Source organism: Fundulus heteroclitus, chromosome 8 (genome assembly GCF_011125445.2).
Source record: "Fundulus heteroclitus isolate FHET01 chromosome 8, MU-UCD_Fhet_4.1, whole genome shotgun sequence".
Classification (NCBI taxonomy): Eukaryota; Metazoa; Chordata; class Actinopteri; order Cyprinodontiformes; family Fundulidae; genus Fundulus; species Fundulus heteroclitus.
The window spans coordinates 27,948,820-27,960,736 of record NC_046368.1 but is presented as its reverse complement, the minus strand read 5'-3'; the positions used below and the strand labels follow the sequence as shown (position 1 = coordinate 27,960,736).

Here is an 11,917-nt window from a genome sequence, read left to right as displayed (position 1 = left end):
GGTATACAATGTTCTGCCATATGTCATTTAATATTTGAGACAGTTTAAAGAAGAACTGGTGTATTTCTTGCAATGATTTTTCTCCAACAGCGGTTCACTTTTTAGAATAGTGCAAGCGGTGACTTTATTAGTGTTTCCCAACGCAAAACTAAATCTGAGCTGTTAATGGCGGTGAACTAAAATGTGTAGCAAGTGCACCTTTCATTTATTGTATTTGATCGGCTTTGTTTCAGATCAGTATGTAAATACTGTCTGAAAAATCTGACTTGTCTGAGTATGTGGTTACACCATTTTTAGTGCCTTTATTGAAAGATAATAGCTGGCTGTGCTTGAGAGAATCATTTGAATTGTTACTTATTTTTCTGGAGGACTCTGTGCTCTGTTTGTTTTTTCTTTATTGTCATCAACACTAAAAGGCTATAATTGAAGGGAACATAGAATAAAAATAATCCTCTTTTTTCATATTGTGGCATGTATTCCTCACCTGAAATCACTGCCCCTACATAGCAGTGTTTCCCACAACAGTCTCATCTGCGATAAAATAAAAATGGGATAATATTTTCTTTTTTAATTCTCATCCTTTTGTAAACTCATACTCAGTATGCTCTTCATCTGTATCATCTTTATTTTCTTGGTGAAATAAATATGTGGCTCAACACCTTCGAGACAGAAAGAAACAGCGCCACCCACAGTCAAGGAGAATAACGACAGAATGATCCTTGCAAAGACATTAGAAGTGGAACAATTTTTCATTTCAGTTTTTGTTAATTGAATTATTCTATGCATGAAAAGAAAGTCCGACCAAATTCAATTTCAGTACATCTGAGACAGTGGCAGAGTATACAACAGCACAAAAAGCTTGAATTTCATTTCAATCATAGATATATATATATATATATATATATATATATATATATATATATATATATATATATATATATATATATATATATATATATATATATAGATATAGATATAGATATATATATATATAGATAGATAGATAGATAGATAGATAGATAGATAGAATTTGTAGACAAAAATCAAATAATGCTTTTTTTATTTTATTTTTTGTGGTCATTGTTTGAATCTGATGATTAGATAAATAGTACAACATATTATGCAGATTAACAGAAACATTACGACGTAAGAAAGGCACCAGCACAGCTCATGCGATCCTGCAATGATCTAAGATCTAAGATCTAAGATCTAAAAAAACAAACCTTATTTATTTTTAATAGCATAACCCCAGTAACGTCAGCGGAGTGACGTTGCGTTTGCGTAAAAAGAAAACAAAAAAGACTCCGTTGTAACATATTTTCTTATTTAAAAAAAAAAAAAAAAAAAAAAAAAAAAAAAGAAAAAAACACACAACTGACCGTCTAAAACCGCTTTAAAAATAAAATAAATAAAAGGAAATAAAGTCGCAGGAAAACAGCTGACGTACCGGCGCCGCCCCGCGGTGACGACAGAGTGAGGTCAGGATTTCCCCGTCGCCATGTTGGTTTCGTGTTTCGTTACATCAGTCTGAGCAGCAGAGCTGTCACAAAATATGGAAGGCAGCCTCTGACCACGGGGAAACTCGCCATTTGAGGTACGTGGGAGTTATAATGGTGCCGAACCGGAAGGCTAACGTAGGTTGTGGGGCTGTAGGGTCAGCTTTCCCCGGTAAGAGGCTGTGTTAGATCGTCCGGGTGTGACAGCTAATGTTGCTAATGCTAACAGTCGCCTGTTGTCAGTGGCTCTGTCACACTTAGAGAGTAGACCCTGGTCTGTCTTCTATATGTCTTTGCGCAAAGCAAAGGCTCTATGGTTAGGTTAGTTGTAAACCTTCCGACGGACCTTTAATCTGTTGTTTTTCCGCGTCCCAGATGAAGAAGTGAGCCTCAGGTAGAAGGCACCCTGAGACCATCATGCTGGCCCGTCTCTTTCGGCTCCACGGCCTGCTGGTCGCCTCCCACCCCTGGGAGGTGATCGTGGGGACCCTGGCCGCCACCGTCTGTCTCATGAACATGAACAGCTCGTCGAGCAGCAGTCAGATGTGCAGCTGGAACAACTGTCCCAAGGTTAAAGAGGTGAGGCTGCTGTCAGTGGAGCATTTAGAATCTGTTTTTTTTCTTTTAGTCTTTTAGGCTAACAAGAGGGCATGTGTGTGTGTTTTGTTTCAGGAGGCCCCCAGCAGTGATATCATCATTCTGACCATCACTCGCTGCATGGCCATTATTTATATCTACTTCCAGTTTAAGAACCTCCTGCAGCTGGGATCCAAATATATTCTGGGTCAGTATGATGACAGGCGGCAGCAGTGGCCCGACACCTGCGTGAATAAATCACACGCGTTCTTGGTTTACTGTCTTCTGTGATCGTACCAATCCGGAGCTGTAGGCTTCACCCAATGAAACCAGCATCAAAGTAAAACTGTAAACATGAGATTTCTTTTCTTTTCTTTTTTTTTCTGCAGGTATCGCAGGATTGTTTACAGTGTTTTCCAGCTTTGTGTTCAGTACTGTGGTTATCCACTTCTTTGGGAAGGAGCTCACTGGTCTTAAGTAAGTGTTCTCTTTGAGATGCTTAAAAAAAAAAAAAAAAAAGCCCCCTGAACGTTTTGCCACGTTGTTATGTCTGATAGACCGGCGTAGAGTGATGGGTGGCTTTTAAACGTTCTTCTTTGCGAAGTGGAGCGAGCTCGGTCAGATTGGATGGCGAGCGCATCGTTTTTTTTTTGTTTTTTTTTTAAGGTTTCACTGAACGTTCTCAACTGGGCTTGGGCCTGTGGCGTTCCAACTCGTGGATGTGCTTCCATGGTAGCTGTGGCTGGATGTTTAGGCGTGTAAAAGTCAAATCTTTATCCTGGTTTCGTGTCTTTCACAGCCTCTGACAGGCTTTCTTCCAGGACAGCCCTGCGTTTCCCGTCAACTCTGCCCTAGCTAACGGGAAAGCCTCCCTGCAGCACCACTGGGTGCTTATGGCCATACACCTGACTCTATAACAAAACAACGCATCACTTTCCTTCTACTTTATAACTATATGCTGCTTTGCGTGGGTTTGTCACCTACAAAGTAACGTAAAATATATCGAAGTTTGTGGCTGTAATGTAATAAATCCGGCGATTGCCAAATTTAAGAGGTATACTTCTACAAGGGGAGGCCTTCTGCATATAGGGGAAAATTGTTCTGCTTTATATTTAGGGCTGTTGGTAGTTGATTTGTAGTTTTTGTGTGTTTGACATGTGCTGCAATGAAGCCAATCTATACTTAAAGAGCCCAGACCTCAGGAGGTCAGTTAAGTTGTTTAATGAGGCGTCAAGATATGATAATAGAGTTCTGTTTTAACGCTAATGCTTTGTAATATTTTAAAGAGAAATTGCCATGTTTCTTAACCAAGAGCATCAAGCCTAACGATAAACAATAAGTCAGTTGTAATCAGAGATAGTCTGATCAGCTTCCAACGCATGTTGTGCCGATCGCTGACCAACGGAGCATTGGCCGAATCTGATCTGTGGACAGTCGACCGGTGCGTCTCTAGCGTCCCGGTATGATGAGAATCTTACCCTGAACTGACCTTTGCCCTTTCTGTTCCTGCAGTGAGGCTCTGCCCTTCTTTCTGCTGCTCATTGACCTATCCAAAGCCTGCACTCTGGCTAAATTTGCCCTCAGCTCCAACTCCCAGGTAGTGTTGGCCGACGTGTCCGAGCCGTACCTTCGTTCAGGTGTAAAAAATAAATAAATAAAAATCTGCTCTTGTGACTTTTTGCGCAGGAGGAGGTGAGGGAGAACATCTCTAAGGGCATGGCCATCCTGGGCCCCACATTCACCCTCGACGCGCTCGTTGAGTGCCTGGTTATAGGGGTCGGAACCATGTCGGGTAACAATACTGTTTTTTTTTTTGTTGTTTTTTTTTACTTAAGCGCTGATGTCTGTTTGGAACATTTTGGTGGTGCCTAACAGAGGACCTGTTTTGATGCTTCTCCAGGCGTTCCTCAGCTGGAGATCATGTGCTGTTTTGGCTGCATGTCTGTTCTGGCCAATTACTTTGTCTTCATGACGTTCTTCCCGGCGTGTGTCTCTCTGGTCCTGGAGGTAAGCGTGAACTAAGAGCGTCCTGTAGAAACTGGGTCGGTCTACCGATGGGGGGGATCATTTCATTCTGTGTTTTTTTTTTTTTTATTCAAGCTGTCAAGGGAAAGTCGGGAAGGCCGTCCCATCTGGCAGATGAGCCATCTGGCTCATGTGCTGGCTGAGGAAGAGGATAACAAGCCCAACCCTGTGACCCAAAGGGTTAAAATCATCATGGTGAGAAACGTTGGCAGACCGAAGCGTTAGTTCTGTAGACCCACCGCAGTCTAAGGTTGACTCTGTATTACTTTGTCCACCTTAAGTGTGAGATCTTTATATTCTTACGCGCTCGCCTGTTTCACACGACATCTTTCAGTCTCTCGGTCTGGCCTTGGTTCACGCCCACACTCGGTTGACGGCCGAGCGTTCGGGTCACAATCGCACGGTAGAGGGACCCATAGCGGAGAGGCTGGAGTCATCGGGCACCGCGTGGCCTCAGAAGCCCACCAGGTAAAAGCCAGATGGGCTGCATGCACGTTCCCCATGTTCCCCCTGTTCTACGGCTAATTGTGCGCTGGGATGTCCGCTCACGCTCGCCGTCGTGTGTCTCCTCCCACCAGTGTGGCGCTGGAGCACGTGATTACCCTCAGCCTGGCGCTGCTCCTCGCTGTCAAGTACGTCTTCTTCGAGCAAGCGGACACAGAGTCCTCCCTGTCTCTCAGGAGTCCCATCAACGGCGCCTCCCTGACCCAGAAGCCTCGGGCAGCACACGACTGCTGCAGGAGGGACCAAGCGGCTCCCAAGTCCCAGAAAAGCTCCGCCGGCGTCCCGGCAACCAGCACGGCTTCCTCAGCAGACGTTAAACCGTCTTCTGAGGCAGATATTAACTTTAAAGGTGGGTGAGACTATGAGGCTGGTTTTATTTCCCCTCCCATTATTCTGTTTTAGTGCTGAAAACGTTAAAGTGGTTTTCAGGCACACGTAATAAAAAAGTATATTCTATTTTAGCTTTAATAAAACTCAATTATCATTCAATGTTTTTTGTTTTAGAAATCCAGACAATCTACATTAAATAGCCATTTTGATGCTAAAGTTTCAATTAGGACACAATGTCAGTTCAGTTTTAAACTCCTTAACTCTAAAACTGAACTGACTAATGCAATTATTTTATTTTTATACCTAAAATAAAATGCTCATCTGTTTCTTTTTCCACGTAGAGACATCTGATCTAGTCCTAAAATCTGACTATTTTTGTTTTAGATTAGCTGTAAAACAACAGAAAATGACTTTAGTTCTTTTAAAGAAACATATTTAATGTTTCCCAGCTTCTGCTTCCAGGCTGCTATGAATCTGGTTCTTAGCACACAATGTTGCAAAAAGGGACCGTAGCCGTTCTGTTTCAGATGTGATGGGCGCTGCGTACTGAGAAAACTCAGCCTGTCCTGATCTGGATACAAGCAGCTCAGGGTTATTTCTCAGTGGGAGAATTTGATATAATACAGAAGCTAATCTGAAGCTTTGGTTGTCTCAGAAAATATCCAAGGTTTATCATTTTCTGCCAGATTAAACCCGCGGCGGCTTTGATTAGGCAAAAATCCTCTTCAGGCCTGTTTTTAAAGCAACAGAAACATTTCTCTTTAGACTATCCTCAATTCTTGTCGATCAGTGGAAGTTTAAAACTGGAAAAGACACTATAATGTTTTTTTTTTTCTGAATGTGCAATTTTTAGGCCCAAGTACACGTTTCTCTCATTGCCTAGACTTGTAAAACATTTCCCAACATTTTCCCGTTTAAATTGCGTAAACTTGTATGAGTTATGTTAAGACTAACCCCACTTTGGATCCCATTTGCTACTTAATCTGGACAAAGTGACTAAAATGTTTCTTTCTGCTGTAGAAGTGACAAAGACCGCTTCAATGGAAGTCGAAGGCTGCGCCTCATTTTCCCAGAAGGCCTCTGCTCAGACATGCAGCTCTCCTCCAGAACCCCGCTCGCTGGAGGAGTGTATGGCCATCCTCTCGGATCCTCAGGTATGTTACCAGAACGCGTGGGTGGCATAAATATTTAGTTTATCTGTTTGTACGACGACGAGGAAAGACTTTGTGCCTTTTTTAGAGAGGTCCGAAAATGCTGACGGATGCGGAGGTGATAAACCTGGTCCGCTCATCTAAGATCCTGAACTACAAGCTGGAGTCCGTCCTGGAGACTCCAGAGAGGGGCGTGGCCATCAGGAGAGACATTTTGTCTCCCAAACTGCCCGTCAGCTCCGCATTGGCCCGCCTGCCCTACCAAGGCTACGACTATTCAAAGGTATTTTCGGAAGCTGCTGTGTTCGTTAGATTATCTCGTCCTTAAAGTATCTTTTACCCGAACTCATGCCTCCGTTATCTAATCAGCCTCCCGATTGCTCCTGCGTTTATCTCCGAGCTCCGTGTATCACCGCGTGTCCTCGCTCTGCAGGTGATGGGCGCCTGCTGTGAGAACGTCATCGGCTACATGCCCGTGCCGGTGGGAGTGGCCGGCCCTCTGCTGCTGGACGACGCGCAGTTTCACGTCCCCATGGCGACCACCGAAGGGTGCCTGGTGGCCAGCGCCAACAGAGGATGCAGGGCCATTTTTGTGAGTGTGGAGCCCGGGCGTCCTGTCCCCTGGCGGCTGTTTGTGCGCGTGTGCTCTGTGCTGACGGCGGTGCTCTTCCCCTTTAGCTGGCCGGGGGCTGCAGCAGCAGGATCCTGGCCGACAGCATGACCCGGGGTCCCGTGGTGAGGCTGCCCTCCGCGTGCCAGGCCGCAGAGGTCAAAATCTGGCTCGAGAGCCCGGACGGGTTCAGCATGGTCAAAGAAGCCTTCGACGAGACCAGCAGGTCAGAGAGAATCAAGACGAACGCGAGTTTCCTTTCAGCCGAAAGGCGCGGAGATCCAAAACGGGTGTTTTGCACTTTGCAGGTTTGCTCGTCTGGAGAAGCTGCTGGTGGCTGTGGCTGGAAGAAACCTCTATATTCGCTTCCAGTCTCAGACGGGGGACGCCATGGGGATGAACATGCTGTCTAAGGTACAACCCGACATTCACGTCCGGCTGAGGCTCCGCTATCACGATTCATTCCAAGTCCGAAGTTTAACTCATTGGTTTGTAAATAAATAAATTCCCAGTAAAATATCAATTATGTGGTGAAAAATGTTCAAGGATGTGAATGCTTTCGCGGTGAACCGCATGCAGCGTCCAGTACCGTAGACCAAGAGAGGTGTGTGTGTGTGTGTGTGTGTGTGTTGTTCAGGGGACTGAGCAGGCTCTGCATCGACTCAAGCAGCACTTTCCAGACATGGAGGTTCTGTCGGTCAGCGGCAACTACTGCACCGACAAGAAGGCTGCTGCCATTAACTGGATCTTGGGCCGGGGCAAGTCTGCCGTGTGTGAAGCCACCATCCCTGCCAAGGTGGTCAAGGAGGTAAGGAATGCAACAATAGAAATGTATGTGGAAATTTAAAAAACAGCACAGGTCATCCACAGTGCTGACAGACGGCTGTTTCAGAGCTGCTTTAAATGTGTTGTAGGTGCTGAAGAGCAGCACTGCTGCTCTGGTGGATCTGAACATCAGCAAGAACTTAGTGGGCTCAGCCATGGCCGGCAGCATAGGGGGCTTCAATGCTCACGCTGCCAACATCGTCGCAGCCATCTACATAGCCTGCGGGCAGGTAACGACGCTCAGCCTTGACTTGCTACATTTGTTTCTGCCGTTTAGCTGATTCACACCAGCTCTGAATGATAAGATGGCACATACTGTCGCTGGAACTCTTTGACATTGACATGTTGCCAGATAGCTTTCTTTGCTAAGGCACAATAGATAAGACAAAGGCAACATTTATTTTTTTATCAGATGGAGTTCAGGGAATAATGTTACGTTTATTTTAAGAACTCCCTCTTGTTCTCCTCCTTCCTGACAGTGTCTGGGTTTGTGTTTATCATGCTAAACAGCTGACCACTGTAATTACCAGCTATACTTTGATAGGGGACATTTGTATTTATGCTTTAATTCTTGAGCTAAGCAGGCCTCAAGTCTGCAAAAGTTGGCAATTTAGGCTACGTTGACACTGCAGGTCTTGATGCTCAATTCTGAGTTTTTGCTGAAATCGGATTTTTTGAGGTGGCCATTCATACTTAACCTGACTCCACCAGATAGATTTGCTCCGCATATCCATCTGGAAACCTTGCGTTGAAGTAATTTTGGGAAGGGGCTAAAATACTGATTAGCTGATTGGCCTATGTTGGTGATAGATGGGCCAAATAAACCAATCAGATCAACGAAGCATATGACGTACTAACAGCGACGACGAAAACACAACCACAAGCTCTGAAACCAGTCGGGAGAAGAGCAAAAACATCTTTTCCTCGGAGAAAAGCCTCCAGAGCAGTGTTTTGCTCTTCTTTCAGTGAAGAAATACTTTGTAATTCCGATAAAACTTGCTCGATAGCCACGCTAACGCTAGTTTCATCGGCTGAAGCCGCCATGTTGTTTAGACTGAACTGTCGCGCATCTCGTTGCGACACACCTCAATCCGCCTCAAAGCCAACGCTGATTGGACGTTCGTTTGGTGAACTGCTCCAAATTTTCTTTAACGGAGAGTAGCCAGACTGATCTGCGAGTGAAACCTTGAAAGCTCGCGAGATCAGGATGGTCTCACGAGGCTAATTCCATTGAATGTGACCGCCATCATACTTCTGTCTGAACGGCAAAACAGGGGGGTGAAAAGATCGGAATTGGGCCTTTCACACTGGCGTGAAAAAGACGGATACGGGTCGCATTTTCCTGCAGTATGAACGTAGCCTAAGACACGAAAAATGTGGAGGAAAAAATAAGCACATGGAGCCATTTGGGTAGTGGATAAAAACTAAAGCTTTGGACCTTGGCGTGGCCATCGCAGTTCCTCACTGATGCTAATGTCGCGCTTCAGGATCCAGCTCAGACGGTGGGGAGCTCCAACTGCATCACCCAGATGGAGGCTGCGGGTCCCAACGACGACGACCTGTACATCAGCTGCACCATGCCCTCCATAGAGCTGGGCACTGTGGGAGGAGGCACCAACCTGCCGCCTCAGCAGGCCTGTCTGCAGGTAGCACCGCTTTTACTTCACTTCATGACGTCTTTGTTAGATTTGAAACACTTTGTGTCCATTGCTTTCTTGCTGCTACCGTTAAAGCAGAGCAAATGTCGGTCAGAGCTTGATGCGTCAGTAGGCGGGGAGTCGCTCTGCTCTGTCCTCTCAGCAGCTCTCCTCCTGCTAAAACCTCTCCACCGTGCCTTCTCTCTGCAGATGCTTGGCGTTACGGGCTCCAAACAGCCGGGCGAGAACGCGCGGCAGCTGGCCCGCATAGTGTGCGCCACCGTCCTGGCGGGGGAGCTGTCTCTCATGTCCGCCCTGGCCGCCGGACACCTGGTCAAAAGTCACATGACTCACAACAGGTCGGTGTCGTCGCTTTGTGCTTCGTGCCGCCGCTCCGTCTCGGGCCATCTCTCACGTTGCGTCTCTCCCTCCTAGATCTAAAACCAACCTGTCAGAGATGGCTTTGTCCAAGCCCTCGGACAACTGATCCCTAAACGTTGCCGCCGGGCCCCGCTGCCGTTCCGACGGCTTTAAGCACAGCCAGCATTAGGTTGATCCACGCCCCGCCCGGCTGACAGCAAATCTTCATTATTTTGGGAGAAGTTAGTTATTAATGTGCCATTTCTTTGGATCCGACATATTTATCCTGATCTACTACGTCAATCGCAGCGCTGAGACCGGTTCTGGTGCCTCTTGAGTAAAAGGCCAAACGCTTCTGAGGAAGTACCTGCATGGTTGTTCCACGTTCGGGTTCATTTGCTGACGATGTGAGGTGATTCCTGGTGACGTCTGTGTTCCTGTCGGCGTTGGACGCTCTCACCGTGCCATCCTCCCTGCTAGAAGCGTGCTGCTGTATACCGTGTATACCGAGGAGAGGCCACGGCTGCCCGTCGTCTTGGATCCAAGGACAGAGCAGCGTTTGGTTCTCTTTCTGACCCACCGACTACTAGGTACCGGTGGGTCTCTTGTTTGGAGACAAGCAAGGCTTAAAGCAATATTTATTTTAGGCGTTTCCATGTTAAAGTATTAAGACTTCCTGGGGTGGGGAACGTTGAGAGAGTGGTTGTAATGTGTCAATGATCCTAATTATTGTATCGTCGTCCTCAGAAGTGGCCTTATGTATTGCCAGTGGAGCTTTAACATGCTTTAGGTAGAATATCCAATTCAAATTTCTTACACTTGCAACCGTATTAAAAAAAAGAAATAAACTCTAGCTTTCTACTTGGTGTGCTCATCTTTTTATTATGTTTAGCTTCCTTCAAAGGGAAGGAAACCTGATCTGATCTATGATCCAGTGTGCCATAAACAGCCTTGACATCCCCACATCATGATGCACCTGCCACCATGCTCCACCGTACGCTGTTTCAATCAAGCATTTGATTATTGTAACCTGTACAATCCTTTTTCTTAATAAGGGGGCTTGTTGCTAATTTCTTGGTGGAGTCCTCACAGGTAACTGAATTCAGCTTTATTTTTGAACGCACCTTTTAACTCAATGACTTCAGTTTACAGAAAAAGCCACATTCATGCCATGACTTGGTTTCCCATTACTCAACTGGGAAATGATTTGCTATGTAGAAATGGACAACCAAAAACGGCGATTAATGTGGTTAAGGATGTGTGTTATTTTGAGCAAACCTGCAAATAAGTGGGACAGAGTTTGTAAAAACTAGGAGGATAAACGGATTTATTTGACTTTCAAAACGGTACATTTACAGGCCGATCCCACAGCGTTAGTATGAACAACTTTACAAAAAGCCCAAGTACATTTCGGGTTGAACAGAAGACTAAAACTATACAGGACAGGGTTTGCTTTTAGACAAAAAGAGTCTAAGCCTGGCATTTTATTTCCCAACGAGCAGCAAGGCCGAGGGAACTTCTCCGTCGCGTCTTTCAGCAGGGACGCCTGAATCTAAAAGCTTTAGAATAGAAACAGCCAATGAAGCCCTAAAACGTTGGAGAAGGTAGAAGTAAAGCATCAGAGACAGAAAGAAATCAGTAATGCAAACTGAAATCTGTCGGTTAATCCTCCTTTACAACGGAGCGATGGATATTCTTCCATCGGATGAAAAAAACTGTCCTGGAAGAAAAAAACAACTGCAGTACAACTTTGAACATTTCTCAAAAGGACCTATTCGAATGGATCTCGATGTAACACGTTTCCAGAAATACTGACAGAAGTGGGCAGTGGCTCAACCAAAGCGACTCTGACACCTTAATACTAGAACTTAGAAATATGAATCCAGGTGTGGAAAAACAGCCCAAAAAAAAAAGATTTGAGTCGGACGATGAGACGAACACAGCCAAGAGGCACTTCCCCAACTGCAACCTTTACCCCATCTGAATCTACCTTTCCCCTGTAACACTAAGGCATCTGGGCTCAGGTCAAAGCTTTTTGCGAACCGTCGGCGGGAATCTTCGTGTAAACTATTTACAACAACTGCAACGTCCAAAAAAAAAAAAAAAAAAACACACAAGCGTCGCCGTGAGCGCAACAAGTCGGCATTTCTACTTGGTAAGCGTACAGACACCTCGGTGGCCTGCCGCTCCTCCTTCAAGCACCGGCATGCTGGTGGTTTCATTAGAGGAGCGGGAGCTTCTATCATAGGGCTCCGTGTGTGACGGACAGAACCCTCTGGAGGTCACGCTGAAGGAGAGGAACCCCCCCCCCCCCCCTCACATCACTTTGCTGCACAGAGAGCAGCCCAGAACAAAGCTCAACGTAAAAAGATTCAATTATCCTCACAAAAATAGTTGCTTAAT

At 45.8% G+C, this 11,917-nt stretch overlaps 1 protein-coding gene across 2 annotated transcripts; it reads left to right on the top strand.

Moving 5' to 3' along the window:
• Positions 1 to 1,450: 1,450 nt before the first annotated feature.
• LOC105931109 (3-hydroxy-3-methylglutaryl-coenzyme A reductase) lies at positions 1,451 to 10,375 on the top strand. 2 transcript variants are annotated; one of them, XM_012869642.3, is made up of 20 exons: positions 1,451 to 1,594; positions 1,872 to 2,075; positions 2,169 to 2,280; positions 2,462 to 2,549; positions 3,585 to 3,669; positions 3,759 to 3,864; positions 3,973 to 4,079; positions 4,173 to 4,292; positions 4,432 to 4,565; positions 4,676 to 4,950; positions 5,952 to 6,085; positions 6,171 to 6,365; positions 6,516 to 6,674; positions 6,761 to 6,918; positions 7,001 to 7,106; positions 7,330 to 7,500; positions 7,607 to 7,747; positions 9,005 to 9,163; positions 9,365 to 9,513; positions 9,590 to 10,375. In XM_012869642.3, exons 2-20 carry the CDS (start codon positions 1,914 to 1,916, stop codon positions 9,639 to 9,641), a joined length of 2,613 nt encoding a protein of 870 aa, XP_012725096.2. In that variant the 5' UTR covers positions 1,451 to 1,594; positions 1,872 to 1,913; the 3' UTR covers positions 9,642 to 10,375. The 2 variants fall into 2 exon arrangements, with proteins under 2 accessions (XP_012725096.2, XP_021175749.2); XM_021320074.2 differs by having other exon boundaries at positions 1,581 to 1,668.
• The last annotated feature ends 1,542 nt before the right edge of the window (positions 10,376 to 11,917 follow it).

What these genes read in the sequence shown, in the direction of transcription:
- LOC105931109 (XM_012869642.3), top strand. Translation starts at nt 1,914, where the DNA reads ATGCTGGCCCGTCTCTTTCGGCTCCACGGCCTGCTGGTCGCCTCCCAC. An exon ending in AAGGCTACGACTATTCAAAG is followed by an intron (nt 6,366 to 6,515) that starts GTATTTTCGGAA and finishes CTCGCTCTGCAG; the next exon opens with GTGATGGGCGCCTGCTGTGA. An exon ending in CTCAGCAGGCCTGTCTGCAG is followed by an intron (nt 9,164 to 9,364) that starts GTAGCACCGCTT and finishes TTCTCTCTGCAG; the next exon opens with ATGCTTGGCGTTACGGGCTC.